At 41.8% G+C, this 26486-nt stretch overlaps 1 protein-coding gene across 8 annotated transcripts in view; it reads left to right on the top strand.

Moving 5' to 3' along the window:
- The window catches only part of KALRN (kalirin RhoGEF kinase), a 481244-nt gene that overhangs the window by 346041 nt on the left and 108717 nt on the right, over nt 1–26486 (top strand). For all 8 annotated transcript variants that reach the window (XM_059852696.1, XM_059852697.1, XM_059852698.1 and 5 more), the window contains exons 28-33: nt 2988–3080; nt 3399–3510; nt 4589–4779; nt 5187–5288; nt 5980–6122; nt 7265–7367. In XM_059852696.1, the coding sequence (XP_059708679.1) occupies nt 2988–3080; nt 3399–3510; nt 4589–4779; nt 5187–5288; nt 5980–6122; nt 7265–7367 (744 nt within the window). The remainder of the gene's footprint in view (nt 1–2987; nt 3081–3398; nt 3511–4588; nt 4780–5186; nt 5289–5979; nt 6123–7264; nt 7368–26486) is intronic.

Raw genomic sequence — 26486 nt, 5'->3', positions numbered from 1 at the left:
AAGAGAAAGCTAAGTCTCCCCCCAAAAAATCCTCAAGGAGGCACTCAGTGTGAGTGACTAAGGTAATGCAAAGTACCTGTGGATCCTTCTTACCTTGATCTTGGAGTGGCAGTAGTTCAGGGGCAGGACAGCCTGGCACAAGGAATACAGAGAGAATAGTTGGTTCTTTTTTTCCAGGCAGAACCTGGAATTTCCCAAAACCCTGATGATGAGAGTGAATTATCTAGAATAACACCCCTTAGTAAGAACCCTGCTTGAAAATCAGAAGTGTTCCTCAAATTTCATAAGCTTTCATAGAAAACCACCTCTGAGATAAAAACAAGCAGTCCCAGTAATCTGTTTGAACCCTTCAAGCCCATGGGAAACTTGCAGCTACAGGGCTCACTGTAAGGGTTAAGTGATTAGGAGAAGGAGCAAAGACAGGTGACCTATTTCATTTGAAACCATGAAGAGAATTCTGAGCAGTGCTGAGAGCTGGGCTGTTCTCAGGCTGTAAGTGAAGCCATGTATGTAGAGAAAAGCAATATATTTTATTGAACCAGTTGAGACAGGTGGAAAACAATGCACAAACTCTGAGCTGTGAAACGTGCCTAGTTTATCCTACAGCATTGGTCTAATAAAGCATAAAGATTAACATCTTCCCTCCCTACAAATGGTGCTTTGCTTATAAAATTCAGAAGTTGTTGGTATGGTTGTATTAGCTGGAAATTGCACAGGGAATGAGAATAGTGTGTTTATTCTGACTTCATTGCAGTAGACTTATTAATTTCACTCTTTCAGTTTTTGTGTCTGTCTTGTTCATCATTACTTAAAACTGTGTTCTTTATTCAGTAGTTTGAATGATAAATGATGCTTGTCATGTTTAGCAAACTTTAATATTTGTAATACCATATACTTTAGGCTAGTAAGGTATATTTTTGATTACCAACATATGTTAGGTATCAACTTCAATTGATAGAACCAGCGTGCTACTGAAGTAATCAAGTTGATTTTAGTGTCTTTAGTCAAGCAAGTTTTGACCTTTGGACAGAGTTTGGTTGAGACATGTACATGCTTCTGCTGTTTGGAATACTTTTTTTGATTTGAATCCTGGAAAAGATGTGGTTTTATATTCAAGAAGCCACAGGGCACTTTTGATTTGCATGACCAGCATGGAACAAGGTAAAGCTCAGAGACTTTGGGAGCATTGCAGAGCATAGTGTTTCTGAATGGAGAAGGGTTCTTGGACAGTTTCTCTGCTGAGGCAGAATGTCCCTTAGGAAATGAGCAGAGGCACAAACAGGATCTTACTCCAACACTTCAGGGACCAGAGGGAGGAGCTGCAGGGAGAATGTCCCTTCCCAGTGCTGGTCAAATGTCACTCCCCCAGCCAGCTGTGTCTCTGCACAGTCTGACCAGGGAGTGTCCTGGCTGAGCAAGGAGTGCCCAAAGGGGAGCATCTTGCTGAGAGCATGCCCTGCTGTTCAGAGCTGGGGGGAAGGAGCAGGGCTAATTTTGTTACTTGGATCCTACAAAAACAAGTGTGCTTTGCAGCTCCAGGAAGTTCACAGACGTGGCCGAGGTCTTGCTGGCTCCTGCAGTTGTGAATTGAGTCTCAGCCATGTGCTCTGCAGACACAGTTCCTCTGTGAAGTCAGCTATGACTCAGCTTCATGCAAACTCCATTAACCCCCAAAGAGAGCCCCTTCCCTTTGGGGTGTTCTTCATAGCACCAGAGCTCTTTAAAAAAAAACAAACAAAAAAAAAAAAGAAAAAAAAAAAACAAAAACCAAAAGCAGAAAAAAATCAACCAAACAAAAAAAACCCCACCAAAAGCAAACAAAAAAACCCAAAAACCCCTCACTTTCCCACTTTTCTAGTGAAAGAAACCAACACACAAACGAAAAATCTGTTGGCACATTGCATGAAAAGTGGATGCTTTTGCATCCCAGCATTAAGACAAACACTGGAGCTAAAAAGAAGAAGTAACCTCCCTAGTATTCAGCAGAAAATCAGATTGTATACAAAAGGAAAATCTCTGTTCTTGACAGCTCTTCTCCCTTAACCTTCCATAACTTCTTCACTGTACAGTGTCAAATTTACAATCCAGTAGCTGGAGAAAAGTCCCATTCCACTCTTCCATTTGCTTCTTTGGGAATCAAGGATTTCCAGGTGGCCAGGAACAAGGCAAGGCATGTCCAGGGCCTGGCAGAGACAGAGGGTTTCCAATCTCTTCTATGTCAGCAGAGAACCTGCCCCTTTAGGGCATGAGTTTGGAGTCTTTTAGATTGCTAAATATGTTCATTAGGGTCCTATAGGATTTTCAGGAGCTCCCAACTCCCCCTGGGACAGTTGTGGGGAGGCAGCTGGGCCCTTGGCAGCCCTCAGCAGGTCTGTGATGTCTCCAGCAATTCGTGAGCACATCACAGTGATCAGCCAAGACATTTTGCTTGAGGTTCAGCTGATGAAACAGTGCTGTTAGAGGTATCATGAGGGGATATCTCTCCTGGCCCCCAGGTGCCACCTCAGAGCAGAGCAGGTCTGTCAGCACTGTGTCAGACCTGTTGTTCCCATGTGGATATTTCAGCTACCCCAGGGCTCTCAAATGGGACTCAATGCCTATGTTTAGACAGCTAAATTACACCTTACTCATGCAATTTAATTTAATGTCACTTCATTTTAATTGAATGTTAAGACTCTGCTTTCAGCCTTTATAGCTAGGGGAAACCAGATGACATGACAGGTAAGTCATACTTAAGCCAAGGCCTGTTTACTCAGCAGAGCTTTAGCTTGACTTGCAGAGGGACTGTGCAGTTTAAGTGGCCTTGGGGGGACTCTGCTGTTTATTGCCAGCCTCACTGAAACCACATTCATGTAATGTGAGCCTAAAGAGGTTTAAAAATCTAAACATAGAATGCAGGGATGCGGCACTAAATTTAGTTAAGGGTGGTTCTGTCTGGCAAGGGTTAACAGTTTTCCATGGCTGACTGCTGTTTTTATCCCTTCTAGGAAATCCAGCAAAGACACGGGCTGGCCAACTCCATCTCTTCTTATTTAATCAAGCCTGTCCAGAGGATCACAAAATACCAACTCCTGCTGAAGGTACCTCAGTGAGCTGCACAGATCAGCTCATGCAGAGCAAGTTCACAGGTTCATGAGTTACCTTCTGCTTAAGGGAGCTGCTTCATGACCTATAAGCATAAGTTCCCAGAAATCTTCCAAGGGCACAGTCTCCCTTGAGAGCACCCTGTTTTATCTTTATAGCTGTTCCTATTTGACCCCCACTATTTGTGAGTGGGGTTTGCTGCAGCTCAGCTTTCTCCTGTCTCTGAAGCAGCTTGCAGGGAGCAGGTGGCACAGCTGGGTGTGAAGGCAGCACGTGGATCAGAGTTTGTTTATGGTGTCTGCATTGCTCCGTAGGAACTGCTGACCTGCTGTGAGGAGGGCAAAGGGGAGCTGAAGGATGGTCTGGAAGTGATGCTCAGTGTCCCAAAGAAGGCCAACGATGCAATGCACGTCAGCATGCTGGAAGGTGGGCAGGGACCTGCTGGGAAATGGTTTAGTGTTGTTAGTAACTTGGGGTGGAAGTTAGTAGTGGTTGACTGTAGCAATACTGTTTTTCCATCATTTAGGTACCTCCTGGCTCCTTTCTGATATTTCTCCAAAAGTCTTGAAAGAATAAAGCTGGCTAGGAAGTTTGGGGGAGGGGATGTATTGATCTGTATCTTTTGTGTGTGTGTGTATATATATATATATATATATATGTACATATGTGTATGTATGCATATATATATGCAATGTATGTGTACATATATATATTTAGCTAAAACATTCCTTCTCCATTAAACAAAAAAATCCCCTCCTGAAACAGTATCAGTTTAGCTGCTGACAGCTGTAAAAATTATTGGATGAAAACATTTCATAATAATGTTTCAACATTTCAAAAGTTCTGGTTTTCTGAGACAAAACAGCTTGTGTTTAAAAATGTTAGCATAGTTATGCCAACGATTTTTAAAAAAAGCACTAAAATAATATTTTAAAACTACAGGAAAAAAAGTTTGATTGGCACAAAGCGAAGTCTTTTATTGGCTTATTATTGTGTGGAGTATTTCTGAAATGTACAAATTTTATTCTGGACTGAGATGCTTTATTGTGTCTCACACATTTTCTTGGCCTGGGAAAATAATTTCCAGCCTGGCTTGAGGAAAACCAAGAAGCAAGCAGAATACTAAAACAAGTGAAAAAAGGAACTAGTGCCTGTAGTTGGGCAGTACAATCAGCTCAGGTGATTAAAATTGCAGGAGGGCAAACTGAATTTGTAATGAAGTGCATAGGATTTCTTGCAATGCAGTTCTGTGTACAGTAACCAGCACTGAAACCTTCACAATATTATTTTTGAGTAATTATTACAAGACTTCAGCAGCAGCCTCATTTAGCACATATGATGTATTTGACCTCTGATGAAGTAATTACATTGCTGCAGTAGAAAAACAAAATGAAAAATATGATCACTGGGGCAAAGACCCTTTTATTTCATGTCTTGACTTTGGTGTTTCTATGAATTGCTTGTCTCAATAATAAATACAAGTGATTGTGTTTTGTGGTTTTAGGGTTTGATGAGAACCTTGATGTCCAGGGAGAGCTGATTCTTCAGGATTCCTTCCAAGTGTGGGATCCCAAGTCTCTCATTCGGAAAGGCCGTGAGAGGCATTTGTTTCTCTTTGAAATCTCTTTGGTGTTTAGCAAAGAGATCAAAGATTCTTCAGGACACACAAAATATGTTTACAAGAACAAGTTACTGGTAGGTGTGGCTGCAAAGAAAATATTCTGGGTGTTGTGTTTCTTGTAGGTAGAAGTGGTGTTTGGAGGCTCACGTGTCCCCTGCTGGGGTGGGGATACTTTTGCCCCTGGAAGGGCTGGCCCTGAGTCCTGCAGGACTCACCTGGAAGTCAGCCTGCAGTGAGTCTGGAGAGGTTCAAGGTAGTGAGATGTGAAGGGTGGGGGGAAATGCAAACAGGATCACTCCAGCCATTCGCTTCCCTGCCACCCCAGAGCTTTTCTGTTCCTTTCTGTTCCTTTTATCAATGGGATAAAATCCCGTTCCCCTACCCATCCCAGCCTCCTCACTTCTTCCTACAAGTCCAAAGTTTTCTGGACTCATGAAGCTTCATATATATGAAATCTTTCATCATCTCTCCTCCACACTAGACCTCAGAACTGGGAGTGACTGAACATGTTGAAGGAGATCCCTGCAAATTTGCTTTGTGGTCTGGACGAACACCATCCTCAGACAATAAAACAGTGCTGAAAGTAAGTCTTTTCTGTTTGTTTTCTGTGTCTTTAGCACTTCTAGTTCAGGCCTTGGGAGCCCTGAATGAAAGGTCAGTTTCTTCCCTCCTCATATTCACATGGCTTCCCTCTCTGCCTGTGGGGTCATACCTGCAGCAGGAGCAGCTGAGCTCTAAGGCCTCAGCAGCAACTGGGGCAGTTGTGCAGCCTTGCTGGAGTTGCATCTCCTGTTGCAGCCTGGGTTGAAGCAGCTGCTCACTGACACAGGGCAGGTCTCAGGGTGTTTGGCTGGGAGGTGTAATTCTCTTAGTCCTTTGCCACTGGGCTTATCAACAACCAACCTCTTCCACAGACCTCCAGAGCTAACAGCCTGTTCTGTCAAGGGAGTCTCTGCTGAAGAATCCATGTTATAGTGTTTTGTCTAAGGAATCCCCAGCTGTGCACTGATAACCTGTTTCCCCTCTGCAGAGCATGCTGTATTGCTAGCATTAAATGTATTTATCCAGAGCTTAGCTGCTTTATTGTTGCTTGCCAAGTAGGTCTGGTCAGAAAACTCTCAGTTCCCTGGGGTTACCAGGGACTCCAGCAGCTGCTGCAGTGCAGCAGAGAGGACAAACAGCTAATCATGACATTCATCAGCTGGCCATGTCTCCTCTACACAGGAGGTGAGAACATGATAAAACCTCTATCTTTCTGCCTTGTGAAACTTTAGGCATCCAGCATTGAAACGAAACAGGAATGGATCAAAAATATCCGGGAAGTTATTCAAGAAAGGATCATTCATCTGAAAGGAGCTCTGAAAGAGCCCATTCAGCTCCCCAAGACACCAGCAAAGCAGAGAAACAACAGCAGAAGGTAACTTCAGTCATTCCCCACAACATGAAATCACTAGTGTGTTCTCAACCCACAGCAATGTGGTGTCTGTGGACTTTTTACTGGTTTTTACTGTAGTCAAAGCTGTTTTCATTGTCTTTGCTTTTTTTATGTTGTCTTGGCAAAAGTAGCTAGAAATCTTTTTTATGATATACATACAAAGAGTTTTCATTTTATGCTCCAAGTATAGAGAGAAACAGTAAAAATTCTTCAGAGTCCAAGGTTATAGTTCTTTCCTAAAGTACTTTTTACTTCTTCACATTTGAGCGAAACCAGATTTTTTTCCTTGTTTGGCATGTTTAATTGTTTGGCAATCAAAATCATAGTTGATCCTAACAATATATTGAAGAGTATATAGTGAATAATCTGTATTTCATCATCTAATACAAACTTGTTTCAGCCTGTCAAGTAATATTAAATATTTTTGTCAACTTGTTCGATCCTGGATTAAATAGAAATCATAGAAAATGAATTGTTCTTTTTCTGTTGTGGTGTTCCCAAAAGCCACCTGTAATTTGAGCATCTTCATTTCCTCATCAATTCTTATCCCTCTTTTACTTCAGGCTGTGTCATAGAGATGTCCAAAGCATAAATAACCAAGTTACCCAGGAGACCTGTAGCATAGCAGAGATCCAGACATTTCCTCTAAGAACATGCTCCAACACAAAAGTTTTCTAGTACAGAATAGAGAGATATTTTTTCTTTGTCCTTAAGTATATATTTTGTATTATTTAATTATTTACTTTGAAAGACCAATAAACATTCATGATACTTTTATCTGTACAGTCAAAGGGAAGAAAATGTGCTAGCAGCCTCAGTGAGGTAAATAGGTAGAGCTCTATACTGTCTTTATATTTGAATAGCATCTTTATGGCTTAGTATTAAATTCCCCAAGAAATTTAAACAAATGTAGTGATTATGTGCAAATCCAAATCCTGTGGCTGAGGGTGACATCATTCCAAATTGCAAGAGCTCTATAGCATCATGGGCTGCCTCAGAAGGGTAATTTTAGCACAATCCAGCTCTGTCCTGCTGGCTCGGCACTTCTCAGTTCCACCTCTCACGCTGTGCTCACTGGTGGTGTGTTAAGGAATGTCATTGTTTGCCAATCACCTCTCTTGCAGAGATGGAATAGATGATGCAGACAGCCAAGGGGATGGCAGCAGTCAACCTGACACCATTTCCATTGCCTCCAGGACATCACAGAACACAGTGGACAGTGATAAGGTAGGACTGAAATGTGAAAATGCTTGGCAGGTAATTGCCCCCAGAAGAATGTAAGTGAAAAGCAGAATAGAAGGCAAAAGAAGGCAACCGGTCTTCTACTGAGTGAGCTGAAACTTGTATTCCCCTTTGCTAGGTTATTAAAACCCAGTCTGTTTCTGTGTGCTTGTCAGTACTGCTCTTCTACACAGTAACATTTCTGTTACTGCTGCTTGTTTGTGGTTAATACACAGAGGTTCAATTGGCTCTGAAGGAAGAGCCCAGAGCAACCTTTTCTTGCCTAGTAAATCTGTCCTGGGAGATCCAGCTTTGGAACGAGCTAACAGCTGCTTATGTCACATATTTCCCTCTGAGCTGCAATCAGTTGTTTGTTGGAGGGAATGCAGGTACTTAGACAACAATTAATGCAGCAACACTGGGATCCTGGCTGGTATCTTGAGAGCCTGGGAGACTTCCCATTTCCAGAGACTGTGATTCTGGACCCTCTCCTCAGAGGCATATGCTGGAGCATATGGATGGCCCTGAGACACTCTAGGGTCTGTTGGAAAGCTGCACACTGTCAGCACTTACATACTTGTCATTTTACTTGTCAGACAATCTGAGTCCAGATCCCCAGCTCCACTAGGATGCCTCACTTGAATTTGTCACCCTGATACCTTCAGCTGTGCTCTTCCACTGAATTAGCAGGTGATTGTAGGAGAAAATGGGCAGTTAATAATTCCCTTCACTACACTGATGGGGTTTGTCATATCCCCTGAGAGAATGCCCATATTCTCTTCATGTATTGTTTTGGAATCACATGTAACTTGAAAAAAGCTGAATTCTCCCACGCCTTTATGGATTTACATATTTGTCAGGGCTTTAATTATGCTGCCACTCAGACAAGGTAGAAGGGTGTCTTCACAAAATCAAAGTCCAAGCTATGGTTGTAAAGTTCACAGGTAAGGTTCAGTGCAGACACTGTTTTGAAAGCTGGACTCAGAAATATAAGTTAATTGCAAAAAAATTACCTTTGTAAGACCGTCTGTTGTATTTATCTCGAATGCATGTCCCCGTGATTTAACTTTTTTGTCCAATAATGTGCATTGGAAAAGTACTAAGCCTCACAATCTAAAGGCCACTGTAATATATGCAAATACTTTGCCCGATGTCTGAGAAGTCTTCAATCCACATGGACTTGTCTTACTTTCTGTGTTTTTCACATTTATCATCCCTGCTAAAAGGCCCTGACTTAGTGCAGTACCTGAGCTCATGCTTAATTTTAAGCACTCGCCTAAGCTTTGCTCGTTCCCCCAGCCCGTTGTGTTGGTTGCATGAATTCTGGCCATGTCTAGGTAAGATGCTCCATGTTGCATGCTGCAGCTGCATACAAGGGCTATGGTGCCAACACAGGCTGTGTACCCTGAAAGACAGCCCAGCGTGGCAGGAGTTGGTTTAAGGATGAAAGACTGGAAACATTTATAGGAATTTCTATCCAGAACCTTGTCTGAACTGAACAGCAAATGAGTATGAGATAAACTGAGTAAAGATTGTACAGGGAAAGGGATGTGTCATGGTTTTAACTTTTTTTGACTTGCTGACTTAAGGCTGTGTGGTTTTGTGTCCTGTTATACATTGAATGAATAGAAACAAATTTGAGTGTACCTTAGCTAAGGCTAAAGGTTGCTTGTATGTGTTTTGTTGAACCTGAGGTAGCAGTGTATCATCCTTAACTAGAGAGGCAGCTCGTGCTGAACTGTTTCCTTGTTGTCTCTGATGCTAATGCCAGAGTACTGTGTAGAATTCAGCTCCTAGATTGCTGCATTATCATGTCTTTGCTTCAAGGAGAATGAACTCCCTGCATCTCTTTATAGTTCTTTTTTTCTGCACAGTGTTACCCAGATTAGTGGTAGATGAAGCTGAGCTGCCTTGCCTGCTGCTGAATTGGCAGAGTCACACCCGTGCTCAGTGTCCGCTCAGACATTGGGCTGACCTGCTGTGCAGGGACTGCCCTCTCAGCAGATCCAAAGCTCTGAAAGGACTCCTAATGGTGACATTTTACCACATGGGATTTTTTCCTTCAGTGTGTAGTTGAGTTTTTCTTCTAGGAGGGTCGGAATGAAATGTGATTGGCCTGGGAGGTTTTATATTCTCACATGAACAGGTGCTAGTTATCAGCACTGGAAGGCAGGGCCATATCATGCTCTCCACGCATGTTTTCTTGGCAGAGCTGACAGTTCATGGCACACATGCTATAGTTCACATAGCATACATGCTATAGTTAACTCCTGTGGGGCTGATGGCAGCTCCAGTGGGTACAGGGTTCAGCAATCAGGGGTTTCCTGCCTATTTAACTCCAGCATAGTCAGCAGACTTATTCCCATGAATTCAGATTCGAGACTAGAAGCTTTTTGCATCTGCAGCCTCCATGGGTGGCTTATCTTTGTGCTCCAGTGAGCTCTCCATCCAGAGAAGTCAATGGAAAGAGCTCCTGCCTTTAGAACTGGCTGTTCAGAGCAGCTTCATCTGCAAACCCATGTCAAGAGCTTTGCACTGCCAGCAGCATGCCAGGATGGCAGCAGATTCATCCTGCCTTGGGACCATCTACGTATTAACTCCATGCCAGAGGCAATTCTCAAGTAACATGTAAGAGTTGATATTACTATGTGAAGCCAAAAAATTCAAAGATTTATCTGACACACTTTGTCCTTTCCCTAAACCTTGCTATTATGCCTGAGGATTGCCTAACACATTAGTCGTATGTTCAGACAAGAATGTCAAACAACATTTTAGACAAAGAAAATCACAGCTCCTCAAAGATTCTCAATTTCAAGTAGCACTTCTGCTTAACAACACTCCTCATGCCTCAAGTCATATGTGTTTCTTTCAACTTATTTGTGAGTCAACTCCTCCTGAGTTATAAGTAGCAATTTCTGTTTTCTCTCACCATGGCACAGCCCTGGAGCTAAGCTTTACTTTTGCATTTCAAACTCCTAAAAAGACAAAAAGGTTTTTTGTTGTTAAGTGGGAATGAAATAGCCTTACTGTAAATTCAGCAGGGATTTGTCTTCTCTCAAGACATGTGAAAGTGGCATTTATCAGGGGGATCCTTTGGCACAGAGGATAGAGCACTTTGACTGGGGGCTGAGTCCTGGTTCTGCTCTGTCACTCACATGTTGGATGCCATCACAAAGTACATTTGATGGCACATGACCCTTTCCTTTTTTCCCTTGCTTGGATGAGAAATTTACAGGGGGAGACACAAATTCATGTAAACATTACATTAGTACATTAATTACAGCATTGTCCTCTGTTGTCCCAGCGCACAATGCAGGGCTGAATTCAGACCTGGTTTTGTAGCCTTTATGGTGGCAAACTCTGCTTTGAAAATACTCAGTAATGTGCCTGAGTCCAGAAGTGTTATTAAGCCTTTAAGTATTCAGACTTTCCTGACTGCAGGCAGTGGTCAGGTGATTATATATAAAGACTCTCCTGATTTTAAAAAAATTAAATAAAATAATGTCCTGGTCTGTTTAAATATCTGATTAAGTAGCTTCTTACATCTAGATATGAGTATTTGATATCTTTACTTTCTTTGGGCTTTTCTCTGTCAAAAATATGAAAATCAATTATCTGCAGGCTCAAACATTTCATTTTCATGAAATACTGTGTAGTAAAAACACAGACTTCAACTAAGTTCTGCACCTTTGTGAAATGAAAGAAGGAGAGAACATATAAAATGTTTCTTTTCCCATTTGCAATCTATGACTCCTTTATATGCAATCTATAATCTAAAATACTTTATACACAGGAAAATAATTACTTGAATTGTCATTTGGATTGTGTAAGTTTTATATAGAAGGGGGAAAATGGGTTGATGACCCAGACTCAGTGCTAAAGAATCAATAGATAATGAATACTATTACAGTAATTGCAATTCCCATTGAGCATCCAGGTCAGGTCCTAGGTAACCCACTACACAAAACTTCTTCATCCTTTTCCAAAAGGCAAAGGAGACAGCTTTTGTTCTGTACAGTAAGCCCTCTTCAGCTTGCTATCTAAAATCCTCTCCTTAGAGAGAAATCCTTGCCCTATTCACAGCAGACAGGATTTCAGTCTTTATATTTGGATTCAAAGCAGTGGGGAATTGCATAAAGGAAATGTTACATGCAGGGCATTCTCATTTGTTAAGCCCACTGAGCTGCTGGCTTGTGAAACAGCCGTTTCTGGTGATACTGGTCCAGCTTCCAATGGCCTCCTTTTTGTTGGCTTTTGCAGAATACTGAGGAGAGCAGTTCTCATTTCCTTCTGTTGTTTTTGGATGTGGAAAAAGGCTCTGAAATGTGAAATGAAAACGTTTTACTCTCTAAAAATAAATCTACATTACACACTTTTATCTTTTCCATTAGATGCTATACTCAGCTCATCTTTCAGCATCCATGAGACTGAGATCTTGACCTCTTCCACATTGGTGGCATTATATAAAATCTGGGAATAATCACTCTTCTAATTGAAGGTAATTTGTACAAGAGGGGAGATTTTAGAATTCAGGCTTATTGGAACAAGCCACTTGGGGCAAATTCTCTTTTCTTGAGAAGCTTCTAATCAAGGTAAAACAGCTTTGATGTTGTTGCTGAAGCAGGAATCGCTCACTCACTGCCCGAGAGCTCTGTGTCACGTGCAGGAGACACATCTCTACTGCAGTGCTGGGGGAATATCAAGGGACAGGGGGTGTTGGCCCCCAGCAGTGCTTGTGTATGGCCAAAACATGTGTCACCATGGCCTGGAGTCTGTGCAGCACCTGAGCAGTGGGACTGACCTGAACAGCAAACACCTGTCAGTGGGAAAATCTCCCTGCCAGTGGTTAGTGGGTGCTGTGTGTGGCAGCTGATGGGAAGGAAGCTGAAAGGTGCAATGCAAACTCTGTGGCAGAGCCAAGGGAGAGCAGGATCAGGGGAATATGGAGTGGGTGGTGAAGCAGGAAGTCACTTAAATACAGAATCAGGAGTATTTAGAAGTCCTCCTGTTTTCTGGAGCACTGTGGTAGGTGCCATCAACTTATCTGCCAGGCATTGACCTGAAGAGGTTTCTTCCTCCAAGCAAGAGATTTTACTCTCAGTAAATTGGATTAGATTAAACAACTGTGAGTTTCTAAAGAGGAAAGGAAGGGATTGATTTGGTCTCATTTTTGTAAGTACTGTTGTGGTTATTCTGCCACTGTCCCAGCAGAATATGCCAGAATTCACTGTACTGTCTGGAGTGCTGCTTCCCTGCAGTGATTTATGGGACCACAAGTGATTTATGGGACCACAAGTAAAATTAAATTTATGTAACAGAAAATGACTGCTGACTGTTAAGTGAATTTTTCCTCTGAAGGTATGATAAAGAGCAGTGAATTATGGCCCCAGAGGATGAATTTCTATTGCTTGGATGCTGCCTAGCATGAGAGCAGTTCTCACACTGAGTTCCTACTGCCCTCACCTGTGGAAAAGAGAAAACATGATAGTGATCAAAGGAAAAACTGACATAAACCATTTTGGCATTTTAATTACCCTGCTTGAGAGCTCACTAGCTATAGGTGGTTAACTCTTTTGAAGATACTGTCATGTAGTAGCAAAATGTTTATCTTACCAGGAAATAAATTGTTCAGCCAGGAGCTGACATCTCTCTGTTTCTCTAATGATAATTTCTTAACATTTCCTTGGGCTTTGGGAGGCTGCCTCTCAGTTCTGGCTCTGAATCTTGGTTAGGACCCCTGTAAATTCAGCTCTTCTATGAGAAAAATATACAAATATATGTATCTTTTTTCACTGTGAATGGTTCCCTGAAACTGAAGTCATTGAAGTGACATTTGGCGTTGATAAAATGAGACTGGTTTATCTCTGCTGGCAATGCCTGATTTGGCATGAACTTGCCTTTCTAATCTTTGATGTTCAATAATATTACTGTGGCACTTTTATTTTTTTTCTCTCTTTCCTAAGTATAAGTAAGGACTTTGCCTTTTCTTCCTGTATTTCTTATCAGGAATGCAGCAGTGCCAACATCATGAAATGTTCCAGCTTTTGATTTGCAGAGCTCTGCTTGTCTCTCTAAATTTGATGCTTTTCAGTCTTTTGGAAAATTAACTTGAGGCTCTTGGAGTGAAATATAACACACTCAAACAGGCAGGGTACAAACTACATTTTTAGAGTTCCAAATGAAGGAAATCTGGACTGAAGTGCCACACCTAATTTGAATTGTGCAAACTTTCATGGGCACTCCCAGAAAACTCTGAAGCTCAGAGGGATACAAACAATTACAACCATTCTTTGCTCAGTGTTGGGCCCATGCTCTACCTTGGTGTAACAATCTCTGCCCTGGGGACTTGGCTGGTAGGTCTCACAATGCCTTTACTTGTCTGTACACGGGGCACTGTGGCTTGGAGCTGTACAGGAATTTACCCACCTGCCATCTGCAGGCAGTGCAGCTCTTTTGTTAGTGATGTATAATGCATGTAGCAAAGAATCTCCAGCTCAGGTTTTAATACTGGTTCTGCCTACAGCACAGATCTCCTAGGACAATTCTGGGGCCTTTGGCACTTTTTTCCCTGTGAATTTTGACAAAATGGACTTTGGTCTTCACTGGACTGGTATCAGATCTCTGATGCGCTGATGGACACATTCCCCAGAGAGGTGCAAGGCACACAGTTGAAGTTTGTATAATAATATAATCTTAGTTCATGAGTATCCTAAATCCACTGCAAATATGACATCTCTCAGTCACAAGGCACTTCTGAAGCACATGTGAATCTGCTTAGGCAGGATGGCTGTAATTTTAAAATGTACAGAATATGGTGGAGAGTGCTGCCCTTTAAAAGATGGCTGGAAAACTCAGCTGTGGACAACACTGTGGTCTTACATGACAGGAAATAAGCTCCATATCAATCAATCTATATTACTATTCAAACAACAAAAAAAGATTTTGATGCCTTCTGTGAAGAAAGAGGATGTTTAAGTTAGGGGGATGTTTAAGTGAATGAGTTTGATGCAATCAAAACAGACTATGAAGGAAGGAAGTACAGTAAAATCTCTGTCTTTATTTCAAAGACATGACCAGCCCCAGTGATTTTAAAATAGAAGGATTAAGATAAATTATTGATTTGCACAGATGAGTTAAAGGATATTCTGTTTTTCAGCTCTGCAGAGAGACCAGCTGTTGTTTGACTTTTATAAATGTGCTGCGATTTTCAAAGAATCAGATGTCAAAGCTTTGTTGCCAATTATCTTGCATTAGAAATTGAGTTGCATTTCAGGTGGGGGAGGAGTTTCTGTCTCTGAACTGGTCTTTGATTGGGGAAAAGTTCAAATTGATTCATGTTAGTCAAAATTAGTATTTTTTCCAGCAAAAATGGTTAGACAAAAGCATATGTATTTGAAGAGATCAAGTGATTGAGTGCCTTCCTCCTCTATATCTGCTAATGTAAGTCATTAAAGGCCATTTCCTATTATTGCTTATCAAAACTAACACTGTGTTCCTTCCCCTTCTCCTCGTGAGCAATTCCTTTTCACCTTTGACCTTGCACCTCATGCACAGCAGAGGATGCCAGTCCTGGAGTGACACTGCTGAGGTGATTCCTCACCTTGGGCTGCCACAGACTGACCTGCACTATCACCTCTAACAGGGGTGCAAGCACCTCTCCAGACCCCCTTCCCAAAAATCTGACACCACTCTGGAAACCAGCCTGCTCAGGACATAAAAGGGACACTCCTGCCTCAGCCTTGTGCTGGTGTTCCAAATTAGTCTGTTGATTAAAGGGGCAAAATATTAATTAAAAGTGGATAGATTATGAGGTCCTGTCCAAATGAGGACAGAAATAGAATAGGAATAGTCCATCAGTATTCTGGGGTTGTCTCTGTATCCATTCTTGGGCCACTAGATCATCTAAAGTACTTGGCATAGAAAGAAAGGAGCAAACAGTATTCAGAACTTGTTTTTAAAAAGGGTATTTTTATTTTTTTTAATTTCATCTCAAGTTTGACTTTCTATGTTGTCATTAAGCAAGAAGTTGTTCCTCATCTCAATCTGATTGTTCTCCTCCTGTTCTTCAAAGAGCTTGAGTTCATGTTTATTTTTCCTGTGCTGTTTTGAGTTGTTTCTGGGGTTTCATTCTGGTGATTACAGTGTGTTTGTTTAATTTGGATGTACAATATAAAATATATCCCTCTGGAGGAACAATATGTTTTCTTTTTGGCATAGGTTTTTTTTTCATTTTAGAACTCATCATTCGTGTGTGGTTAATGCTTACTAGAGATGCCAGGTTTGTTCAAGAAACTTAGAAAACCTTGGAACAAGATGGTTCCAGCTATAAAGGGCACATGGGGATAACACAGAGTAACTGTCTAGAAATGAAGAAAATTTAAGTGAGATCAGAACTTAGTGTTAGGAGCTGACCTTTGAACAACACTAAACTTCATTGATTAAGGACATTAGAGGACACTGGAGATCATTCAAGTTTGAAGTTAATATTAGCAAGAGGTTTGATATTGGAAAAAAAAAAAACTGTGTATGAAGGTGGGTGACTAAAGGAAACAGTTCCAAATTCCTTTTTTCTTCATATCAAGGCAATCAAGTCAGGAAAATACAGTTCACAAACAATACTTATAAGAACACCTTTAATTCAGTCATGTAGCAGCTTTTAGGTGGGTGTTCAGAAATTCTGCTGAAGGGTCTCTGCTTTTATTAAGTGTTCATCTGCAGCAGCAGCCATTGCCACCTTGCATCACTTCTGAGTGATGTGAGTGTGTGCTGGTGGCTTTATCCAGATTTGGCTGACTCTTGGGATGGTGAATTCATCCTTTCCTGGGGAGTCATCAAGACTGTGTGTCTCCAGAGCTCATCAGTTCTTGAGAAAATTTCACAGCCCACCATCTCAGCTCATACTTCTCCTCTGTTCACCTTGCTGTCTGCTGGTAAATGTTTCTCCATCCAAACATGTAGATAAAACTTTATAAAACTCATTGATGCATTCTCCTGTGGCATGGCCCTCATATAAGGTGGAATGCCTGATTATGGGCAGCCAGATCGCGAGATAATTGATTTTAACTCTTTAGCTTTAGTCTTTGTGTGTTGCCTGGTTGAGCACAGCTGTGACCATGAAGTATCAGAAGCACAGAGATACTGGACTGGGAGGCAATAGAAGGAGGCATGGGACATGGAGGGCAAGCCACAGGGAAGCACAGAGCTGGCAAAGTAGCTGAGGGAGGTGAAAGCTGGAACTGGAAACGGTCCATGTGAGGGGACTGGAGGAAGTAATCACACCACTGGATTTATCATGATTTTGTCTTCTCCTTCCCCTTAAATCCCAGTAAAGGATTCTTTCTTCTTAACACCCCTAGGTCAAGTAGGTAGGAAAAGGCTTTGAGTTACGGGAAGGGCTATTCTGGTTTCTTCTGCTTGTCCACAAACTCATGGCCTTTTCAGTGATCTGAGGCAGTATTTATTCTGGAGCCAAGTATTTTTGCTGCAGGCTGCCCCAGAAGGCACCTCCCTGCCTTGGATTCAGCATTCTCCCCACCTTGTAAACCACATGCATGCCTTGCTACTGGCAGCTAACAGAAGGGAGAGAGGCATCCAAAGCTCCCCCCCAAGCCTCTGTGTCCAGAATCCAAGTGCTGTGGTTATCCAGATCAGCTTTATTTTTCTGTTTGTGTCTTGCATTAATTTAAAACCTACTAACAATCCAAATCAAACTCTCCTTTCTCAAATGTGTGCAGGCAAGAAACAGAGGAGTGTGAAACACGGCACAACTCCACAAGCCCTTTTCTGCCTGGGTTAATTTTTCCTGACACTACAGCGTCCCTTCCTGACCATGGTTGCAAACAAACAATTATTGAAAGCACAAGGCTGGACCACACATGCATGTTTTCCACTGGCATGGAGAAAAGCTGTGGGTTGATTGCTGATTTATTTTCACAAGAGTCAGCTGGGTTTGTTCTTATGTCTTTAGAGCACCATCTCTCAAGGTGCTGATCCTTCTCAGCTTGCAGGAAGAATTGAGGGTGGGAGCCAGCTGTGCCCCACAGGTCCTGGGCCTCAGTTGGCATTATTACTAGAAGTTCTCCAGTGTTGATATTTACTGCATGATCCTGAGCAGTCAATAGGAAAGGACAGCAGGAGTCTACCCAGCAGAAGAAGCACTTAGCCAAGCCATGGGATTTTCCTTTAAAACTCAAGTCATTAAACCATCAGTTAGAAGTGTGACATTTATACAGAGAAAAGAAGGGAAATTGAAATGCACACAGAGAAACTTCAGCTTTCTGGCTTGCTGCAGATAATGCAGTGAGAGCTGATTTTTGTATGAATTTAAGTGATTGTACTTAGAAATGTCAGGGCCGTGTTCTCTACCCATCACTACCTCTCAAATGGGCAGAATGGCATTTGGCTGACTGGTCTTTGCCTTCACATCCTGGACACATCCTGGACAGTGCCCTACTGTGCAGGCTTCCAGTGCCAGCCGGGGCAGTTTAAAGGCTGATGGCCCCCTGAACCTCCCCAGCAGCAGATCCAGCCTTGCCCAGCTCTGTACTGGATTAAACAGCTGTGACTGCAGGAACAGGCTGGGGACTGAGGTTCTTGAACAAGCTGGCTTTTGTTGCAATGGCTGAGAAGACTATGGCAGCATCCCCATCCCTCTGCCTCTCAGATATAACAGAGGTGTAAACCAGGCCTCCAGGGGTTGTTTTTGTGGGTTGCCTTTTGAAATCTCTGAGGATTCACATTCTTTCCTAGGTCCTGGCCTCAGTGCAGTTATTTTGCAGAAACTCCTTCCAGCTCTGAAGTTCTGCTGCCCTCCCTGGGAACTGAACCTTTGGTACCTTTTTACCTTTATGAAACCTCTCTCCTTCAGACTTCTGGGAGAGAAATTTGAGGACTGAGAAGGGACTTTAAAAATCAACCCTTTCTCAGGCTTATTGAGTTCCTGCCTTATGACCTTCTCTTTGTGTGATGCCTATGTGTTATTTATGAGCACTTGCCTGCTCATTTCCACAAAAAAAAAAAATTGTTGAGGCTGAAGTGCAATTAGTTATGTGGCACTGCAAAGGGCGAAAAAGGGGATGGTGAGTGTGCACTTGTACTGGGTTAGGCAGATGCTAAGGTCAGTTATGGTCACAAAAGGTAAGTCTTTTGAAGAATGCAAAGTAAACAGGGTGATATGTAAATCAGTTTTATTTCAAGTCAAGGAAAGCACCTCACTGTCCACCAGGTATGTGGCTCTGGGCCTCTCACAGATCCACATCACATCCAGCCTTTCAGGATCAGCTGCTCAGGGTTTTGCTTCACTAGGAGCAGGATTTGCCTCCAGCCTTGGAACAAATCACTTTGCCTGTGAGGGGGGAGATAAAAGAATAAGATAGTTAAGTAAGAGCTGGGCTGAAGCGGATGTCTCTTAAACAAATATACAACTTATTTTCCATCTGCTGGTTCCCAAGTCCTTGCCCTCTGTGAGAGACAAAGAGCAGCACTGCTGCATTTCAGGAGAACCAGGATGTGCTCCCCAGGTACAGATCTGAAAGGTGACCACTTGCATCCACAAACCTGGCATTTTTGCTGATAAGGGCAATACAGTAACTGCTGAAATTAATCCTAATGAATGAGACTATTCCTCTGCTTTTCTTAATGTTATAACTGATTAATTCCCCAAAGAACTCTTCTGGGCATCCCATCCCTATGTAAAGACTATGGCTAAGTGGCTTAATAGGATAAGTGCTTTATAAAACAGCTCTGTAATATTTTAGATGTCTCTTTTCATTTCAGTAACAAGCATAAGGGAGGCTAATGTCCCAGTATACAGGGATTTGCAATCACCATTATTGGGGATAATTCCCCTCATGGGAAACAATAAAAAAATACCATTAAAGAGCTAGAACACTTTTCTAACTTTGCATTTTTGTCACAACAGATTGTGTCTCTCCTGCTAAATTTCTTAGTGCTCTAGAGGAGAAAATAAATCTGGCAAAGAGAAACAACTTTAATTGTAAAGATAAACTCATGATGGGGCACAGTAAGGGTTTCCGAGTTTCCCAATACAGCATCTGTATGATTGAGGGAAATGAAATAAAATCATGGTAGCTATTAGCAGTTCAGTGAGTTTTAAATGAGCCTTGAATGATGGCAGAATTAAGAAGAGTTTTTGCCATTTTCACATTATCATCACTAACAGAAGGGGTCTCACTTGCTGTTGTATTTTGATGGTAAATCCTGTCCTAACAACCATGCTGACAAGCTGCAAGAGAGCAACTGACTTGAATTGCATGAGAGGTCTGTCTCATATTCTGTATCCATCTTAGATCTGGTTTTCATGTCTTTAAAATATGCAGCAATGGAGATTAATACATTGGTTTGATTTTTAATGAGTGAACCTTGGATCTGAAGTTTTGCTGCGAACTCTTTTATTTAAATGCTTTCATATTTATGGCGCCATGCTTAGAATGTTATGCATAGCATTATCTGGCTATTAACTCTTGTGACAAGATGGGTTTTAGGATTAAATAAATTGTGAGCATTCCTTTTAAATTGCTGGAGCTAAAGGGGTTAGGAGTGTAGGAGTGTTAGATTACCCAGCTGCAGTCATTCCCCCGGCACAGCCTTCTGATATGTTACAGGGGTTCTGGGGGCTGAGTAGGAGGAAAGAAGTCACTGGAAGCAGCTTGGATTGCACAGCCTTGACTCACCACACAGGGTAGGTGACCAAGCTCTTTCATGAGCAGCAGGCAGAGAGAGGGAATGGCAGCCTCAATTTAGCACAATATAAGCTCCATGCTGGGCATTTAGTTACTGTCCTTAGAAATCAGTCAGATTTGAACCTTTTGTGCTTGGTTGTGATTGCTATGCTGCATTTTTTTTCTTTGCCTACCATTATGAGCTGATGCAATGTGCTAAAGCAAGTGATTATTCCAGGAACTGTTTGAGGGTCAGCATGTTTCCATTGTGTGACTGGTCCCAGTGATTTTTTTGGTGCAGAAAAAAGACAGTTTCTCTTTTCTTCAACTGCAATATAACAAATACAGAATTCTCTCCTGTTAGAAGTGTTGTGTTGGAATGCACATATGAGCTGTCTGCATTCAGCTGCCTATCCCACCTGTGCATTCCCACCTCCACTTTTGGAAACCAATTCCAGGCCAAACCCTGTCTCTTTTAAGCACATGAGAACTGACTTTAGTGGGGCCTGTATCTGTGTCCTTCTCAAGCAGGTTATTGCTTTGAAACAAGAGAATGTTATGAGCCTCCTATTGGCTTTGAGCCCACACTAGTCTTTTAGTCAAGCAAGGAAGAGTCATGTTTTTAGACCCAAAGATTAAACATTTCCATCCTGCTGTCACACCTGTTTCCTTTGAGGAGTGCTGGCTGCATGAAGAGCTGCTACCATGTACAGTCAGCTGTGCCTTGGAACAAGCCATCCTCTGTACACCTTCCCAGCTTCCGCTAAAGTGCGTTCTTGGCTGATTCACTCTTTGCAAACAAACTCTTGACTAGGTGATCATTTCCTTACCTGTTACTCATATTCATGTGTTATTCCCCTGCCTGCTGCATAGTGTGCAGTGGTTTATTCCATCTTCAGTTTTTTAAAGAAAAAATGAAGTTTCCTATCTTTCATTTTAATGTACATCTAGATCCAACCCCAGTGTTACCAGGAACTTTGTTCACTGATGCTGGTTAGTTGAGGAATTGTTTTTGTCCCACCATCTAATTTTAATTCCAGCCAGTGTTCTGGCTGGATAACTGGCCCAGTTATTCAGGTTAGCATGTCTCAGTTGTATCAGACAAAGGTTTTATAGGTTGCATAGGTTTTATCTTATTACATTGACTTCAAATACAGCAGAAATTAATGTCAACTTGAATGTCACTGTTGGGTGAGGCTTTCATGTTAATGGAATGGGAAAGGAACAGGAAAAGGGAAGACAATAAAGAATGAGTTGCTCTGTTCCAAAGAAATGAAATCAGGAGGTATGACCTTTAGTAGGAAAGAACTAGCAGGAGAAGGAATCACATGAACCTGTCTCTTATGTCAGTGGACAAATTGGGCATGTTTCAGCACCAGGGGTAATGGGAACAAATGATACTGTGATTGTCTTGGCTTGAGCAGTAGTGTCATTGGTCTGATCTTGCCTGTGAAATGGAGAGCACGGGGTGCTTGTGAAAGCCCTTTGGTCTGATTGCTGAGGTTGTTATTTTGCAAAAATCAGAAACACTGTCAGGCAGTGTGCCTGGATAGCAGGAGGTGGGAATGAGGCATGCTGCCTCAAGTGGGAGAATGGGAACAGCAATAAAGGGGCTGGGATGGGGAATAAACAGGAAGTGAGGCATGTGTTACAGCCCCAAGCCATGGCTGGGTGTTCCAGACTTCGGACCTGATGGGATCAGATCCATGCCCCATTGGGACTGGTTGTGTCCAGGTGGCATATTGGGTCTTGCTTTTCTGAGAGGAGACTGGTGAGGGCAGCCCATGGCAAAGGGCCTGGTGGGACCCAGTTGTTGGCTGCATCTGAGGAGGAATCTGACACTCTCCAAAGATACCAAGGAGTCTGTTGGCTGAGATTCCTTCTCTAGGAATGAGACAGCATCGATTAAAGGTGTTCTTGGTGCTGGTGTGCTAATGTCTTTCACAGATGAGTAGGAGAAATGGCTGGAAATACTGCCTTTTGGAGTAGGCTCCTTGCAAGCAAATTACAGACTGTGAGTAACGAATGCATTTGACAGCAGAGTTTTTGATTTTACAACATATTCATAACACCTTGGAGCACTTAGTACCTTGTTAACCCAATTAGTATACTCTGAAACTGCCAAGGCAATCTGAACAGCTGTTAATCACACGCCAAACTATCCAAGATCACACTTTGTTCTTACTGCAGAGGCAGCCAGGAGTGGATTGGGAAAGAAACAGCTTTAAACGTTGAAATGCACAGACAACTGGTTACAGTAAAACCAAATAATACTGAATCAGAAATTAATACAATAAAACAAGCCATCACACCATAGACTGGCCTGCCCCATTGGCATTTTAGGAACTATAGTAATGTGTGAGTGGAAGTTGCTTATCCTGGAGCTATGAAAAGAGCTCTACATGGTTTGTGTTGAGCAATACTGATGGTACCACTCCAGCCTGGAGGCTCTGCAGGTGTTTTCTAGCATGGCCCAGAAAAAGGAGCACAACTGCAGCCTGCAAGCAATCAGACATGCACCTACACCTGATTTAATGTCCTGGCATTGAGCAACTGCAGATTATACCCACCCTGAGTCATTTCCAGTCTCTGGGGTTCAGGGCTGACATTAAAGTGCAGTTCAGCTCTCAGGAACAGGTGATCCTTGATCTCTGTTGCAAGACAGCTTTTAAAGCTGTAAATGTAATGGGACAGTTTGGTCCTGTCCAGGAGGAACAGGACAAGGGAATGTCTATTAGGGAGCTGCTTTCCAAATCTGTTCAAGTTTCCATAGCAGGGTCTCTTATGCTACAAGAATATCTAAGCTACAGCAGCAAAGCTGGTATGGTTTCTACTGACATAGTAATGGCTGTGTTCCTGCATGAGATATAAATAATACAAAAGATCCTGAGAAACTTTCAGAAATTGTATTTAACCTAAAATAAAAACCATAAGAGGATTCTTGTCAGATATTCCACCTCACCTGTCAGCTGATAAAAACATTACAGTTTTCAAAATCTGCTGTCTCATTTGTAGTTAATAGCACTGAATTGCAAACCTGGTATATTTTCTCTAGGAATAACAGTGAAATGACAAATAAAGAGCATGAGTTAATGATGTATTAAACCCTGTTCATGTAAGTAATCCAAGTTAGCACCTTTTTATAGAAAATAAAATTAAGCTAGTTTGATATTTTTATGAGTTTATAATTCAGGTAATAGAGGAAATAGTGATAGACTTTTGTAGGCATTTGATTTGGGCCATGTGATATTTTTATTAACTGAGAAGAACAATAGAAAATAAACATGTGATGTATTAAATGATGGAAACCTGGCTAGTTGACAGCTACAGATAAAATAGAATTATTATAGGGCAGGCAATTTTGTAGAGAAATCCTGGAGAGACTTATCCTTACCTTTATGATAGGAGAAATTTTTTAACCTGGTTTTATAAGAAAGCAACATTTTCTTTCATGTTTTCCACATCTGTTTGTGCTCTGTCCTCTGACAACTTTTATACCCATTGAACAAATTTTAAGCAACTTGGCAGAAACTTCTAAACTCAAAAATCATTTCTGTGAAAATCCACATAAGGCTAGGGAGAGCAAGCATCAATTTGCTCTAATTAGAAGAAATGCAGTAGTATGAACACATGTATTTATGGACACACACATTACAAGACACTACACATGGCTGAGAGACCTCATAGATGCTTGACCCTCAGGAGAGGCTTCCACTGTAGCTGGAGACTGTCCACACAGCCCAGCTCTGTGGGAAGCTGGCCTGTGCTGGGTCTGCTCCTTAGGGACTGCTAGTTATGCATGAGAAGCCAAAAAAATTAAAAGTATGTCACTAATGCCTGCAGCTGGATGAGCAGTCAGGAGCAAAAAGAACAGGCTGCTGATACAAATAGCTTGGCTGGCTTTCCATAGGTAAACAGGAGCAGTCCTCAAAACTGCAGATCTCACTGTCATGGAGGGAAGGACAGCAGTCCTCTTTTAGGCTCAGGGGCCAGTAGTGGTGTTCAGGAGCCCAGCACTGAGGTGGCCTTTCTCTTGCTAGAAATGTGCTAATCCAAAAAGCATGTTTCTTGCAAAAAATAACCATTAGTTAAATGCAAGCTTGTACTCAGTCTCATGAAAATATGACTGGCACTATCCCTGTTTCTGTGACTCAGAAGATATAGGAGAGTGGAGTCATCCAAGTTAAACATTGGACAAGAAAGAGAGATGGAGTTAGAACAAAGATCATCTATGTCCCAGGCCTTCTGCTAGGTTTTTTTAACTTCCATATCTGTATGTTCCTATTTTTAAGTGGCAAGCCAATCCATGTGAACATAAAGGCAGCACCTTTCTTAGATGCAGGTTTGTAACAGCTTGGGGCACTCAGCACTCCTGAGACACAATTATGCTCTGCTCCGTCACTAAGGCTTTTGGATTTTTAATTATTTTGAAAACACATTTGTAGCAGCATATACAAGAGCAACAGGGTAATAATAACAATAAAGCTATGTTGTGTTTTTGGTATAAACTCTTTGGTTTGGAGTTTACGATTTATGTGTTCTGGAACTGGATTCTTGCCTTATAAAATAATGCAGCAGCCTTTTCTCATTTAGTTAGCCATCCATTTTTATTAGTGTGCTCTATACAATGCCTGCAATAATATTATAAAGGTGCACAAGGTTCATTATTTCACAACAATTGACTAGCCAAGACCATTATTATTTTTATAACAGCCAGGCTTTCTATTGAAATACAGTTTGGATTATAACCTTTTTTTCCTCTTCCCTCTTTCTCTTTTCTCTACCCAAAGCTGAGATGTGCAATTGTTCCTTTTCAGATTGCTTTTCCACTCCCCTACAAAACATGTCGTTTTCTGTGAAATGGATGGATTATAATGGGAACAGATCAGTGATAATGCATTGCTGGAATACAGCTATCCCCAAGAGAGCTTATAATAATATCCAGTCTTCCTAAGCTTCAAAATCTGCAGTTTGGACAGCCTATAGTTCTAATATAGAATCTACCTCTGAATTTTCCCTGCAGTTAAAATTCTTTGATGCTCAAATATTGTTTGGGTTCTGCCCTTTCTGTCACATTGCCATGGCAACAGCCTTGCATAAAATCCTATGCTCAGACAATACAGCCCCTGCTTTATAGAGGGGCTTCAGGCTCAGAAAAGTTGAAATTGTTCAGAGAGATTACTGAAGATTAATGACTGTGCTTTGAGCACTGCAGAGCATATTTCTGAAAATCATGGTAATTAAATAAAAACTACATGCAGGTGGTGTGTTCTCCAAGTCAGGAGTGTTGACACCTGCTGGGAGTGGTGGAGTTACAGTAAATCTGCAGTAAAAACACCTGGGGGTCATCTTCCAGCACGTAGTTTCTTCATGCTAATTAGCTATGGTGTGTAATTAGCTGTGGTGATTTTCCTTCACCCATTCTCAGGCTGTAAATGGAACACCCTGACCAGGGTTCCCCACTGGGGCTGGCACAGGTTGGTGTGTCCCAGGCTGGTGCTGTGTGCTGGGCTCCCTCAGCCCAGTGGGCCCCTTGAGGAGGCCAAAGCTCTGGTTCCTGCCACTGGCCTGTCATAATTCTGTGGGCACATTAGTGTTGTAAGGAAGATGAAAACAGCTGCAAATTGCTTGTGCTGAGCCATAAACCCAGACGTGCTTCACGAGCCCATTAAGCACATGCCCTTGATGTTAAGCATATGCTGAGCTCTGCTCAACAGAAACAGAGTTTGGTTAAGTATATGTTTTTAAGTCTGGTTTGAAGGTCTTTTAGAGTTGTGAACCACAGTGGGACAATGAATTAAATATGTTGATTAGATTTGCAAAGGTGTTAGCTATTTTCATGTTCAGCAGTAACATCTTTAATAATACATGCCATGTTAGTTGTAAGCAGCCGTCATGCAGCAGGATTTAAAATAATCTTAATGGGAATCAAGGTATTTTGTCTTCCCCAAAAACAATAGAACAGTCTTGGTTTATACTTTGCCTCCCCCCAAAGGTGAGCAGTTCTCCTTGGGATAGCCTCCAGAAGCACATCTGTTTGATGTGCAGTATATTACAACCTCATGTTACTAAAACACGTGTACTAGGAAAAGCCTAGCTTAGAAAAAATCTTGTGTATTCTAAGGGGATACAAATATTAACTCAAACCAGATGCATAAAAGCTAGGGACATCTTTGTTCACTACAGCAGGTCTTTCAAAACCTGTTTCAGATCTTATGTTTGCCATATAAGATCTCTGTTTGCAAACATTGAGAAACCTGCAAGTATGGGAATTAATGAAAAATCTTTAAGTCTCAAGCAAAGAAGAAATGCATGCAGTCTGAAAGGGAACAATAATTCATTTTGAGATCTAAACTTGTTTTTAAATTAGCTGTTTGTATGTTAACTTCCTCCATTCAGAAGCTTAGCCATCTGTGTCAGTGAACTAGTTAGCCTTTGGCTGAAG

The sequence above is a fragment of the Haemorhous mexicanus genome, chromosome 8 (genome assembly GCF_027477595.1).
Source record: "Haemorhous mexicanus isolate bHaeMex1 chromosome 8, bHaeMex1.pri, whole genome shotgun sequence".
NCBI lineage: Eukaryota > Metazoa > Chordata > Aves > Passeriformes > Fringillidae > Haemorhous > Haemorhous mexicanus.
Note: the sequence above shows the minus strand (reverse complement) of the source record. Positions and strands in the feature narration are given on the sequence as shown.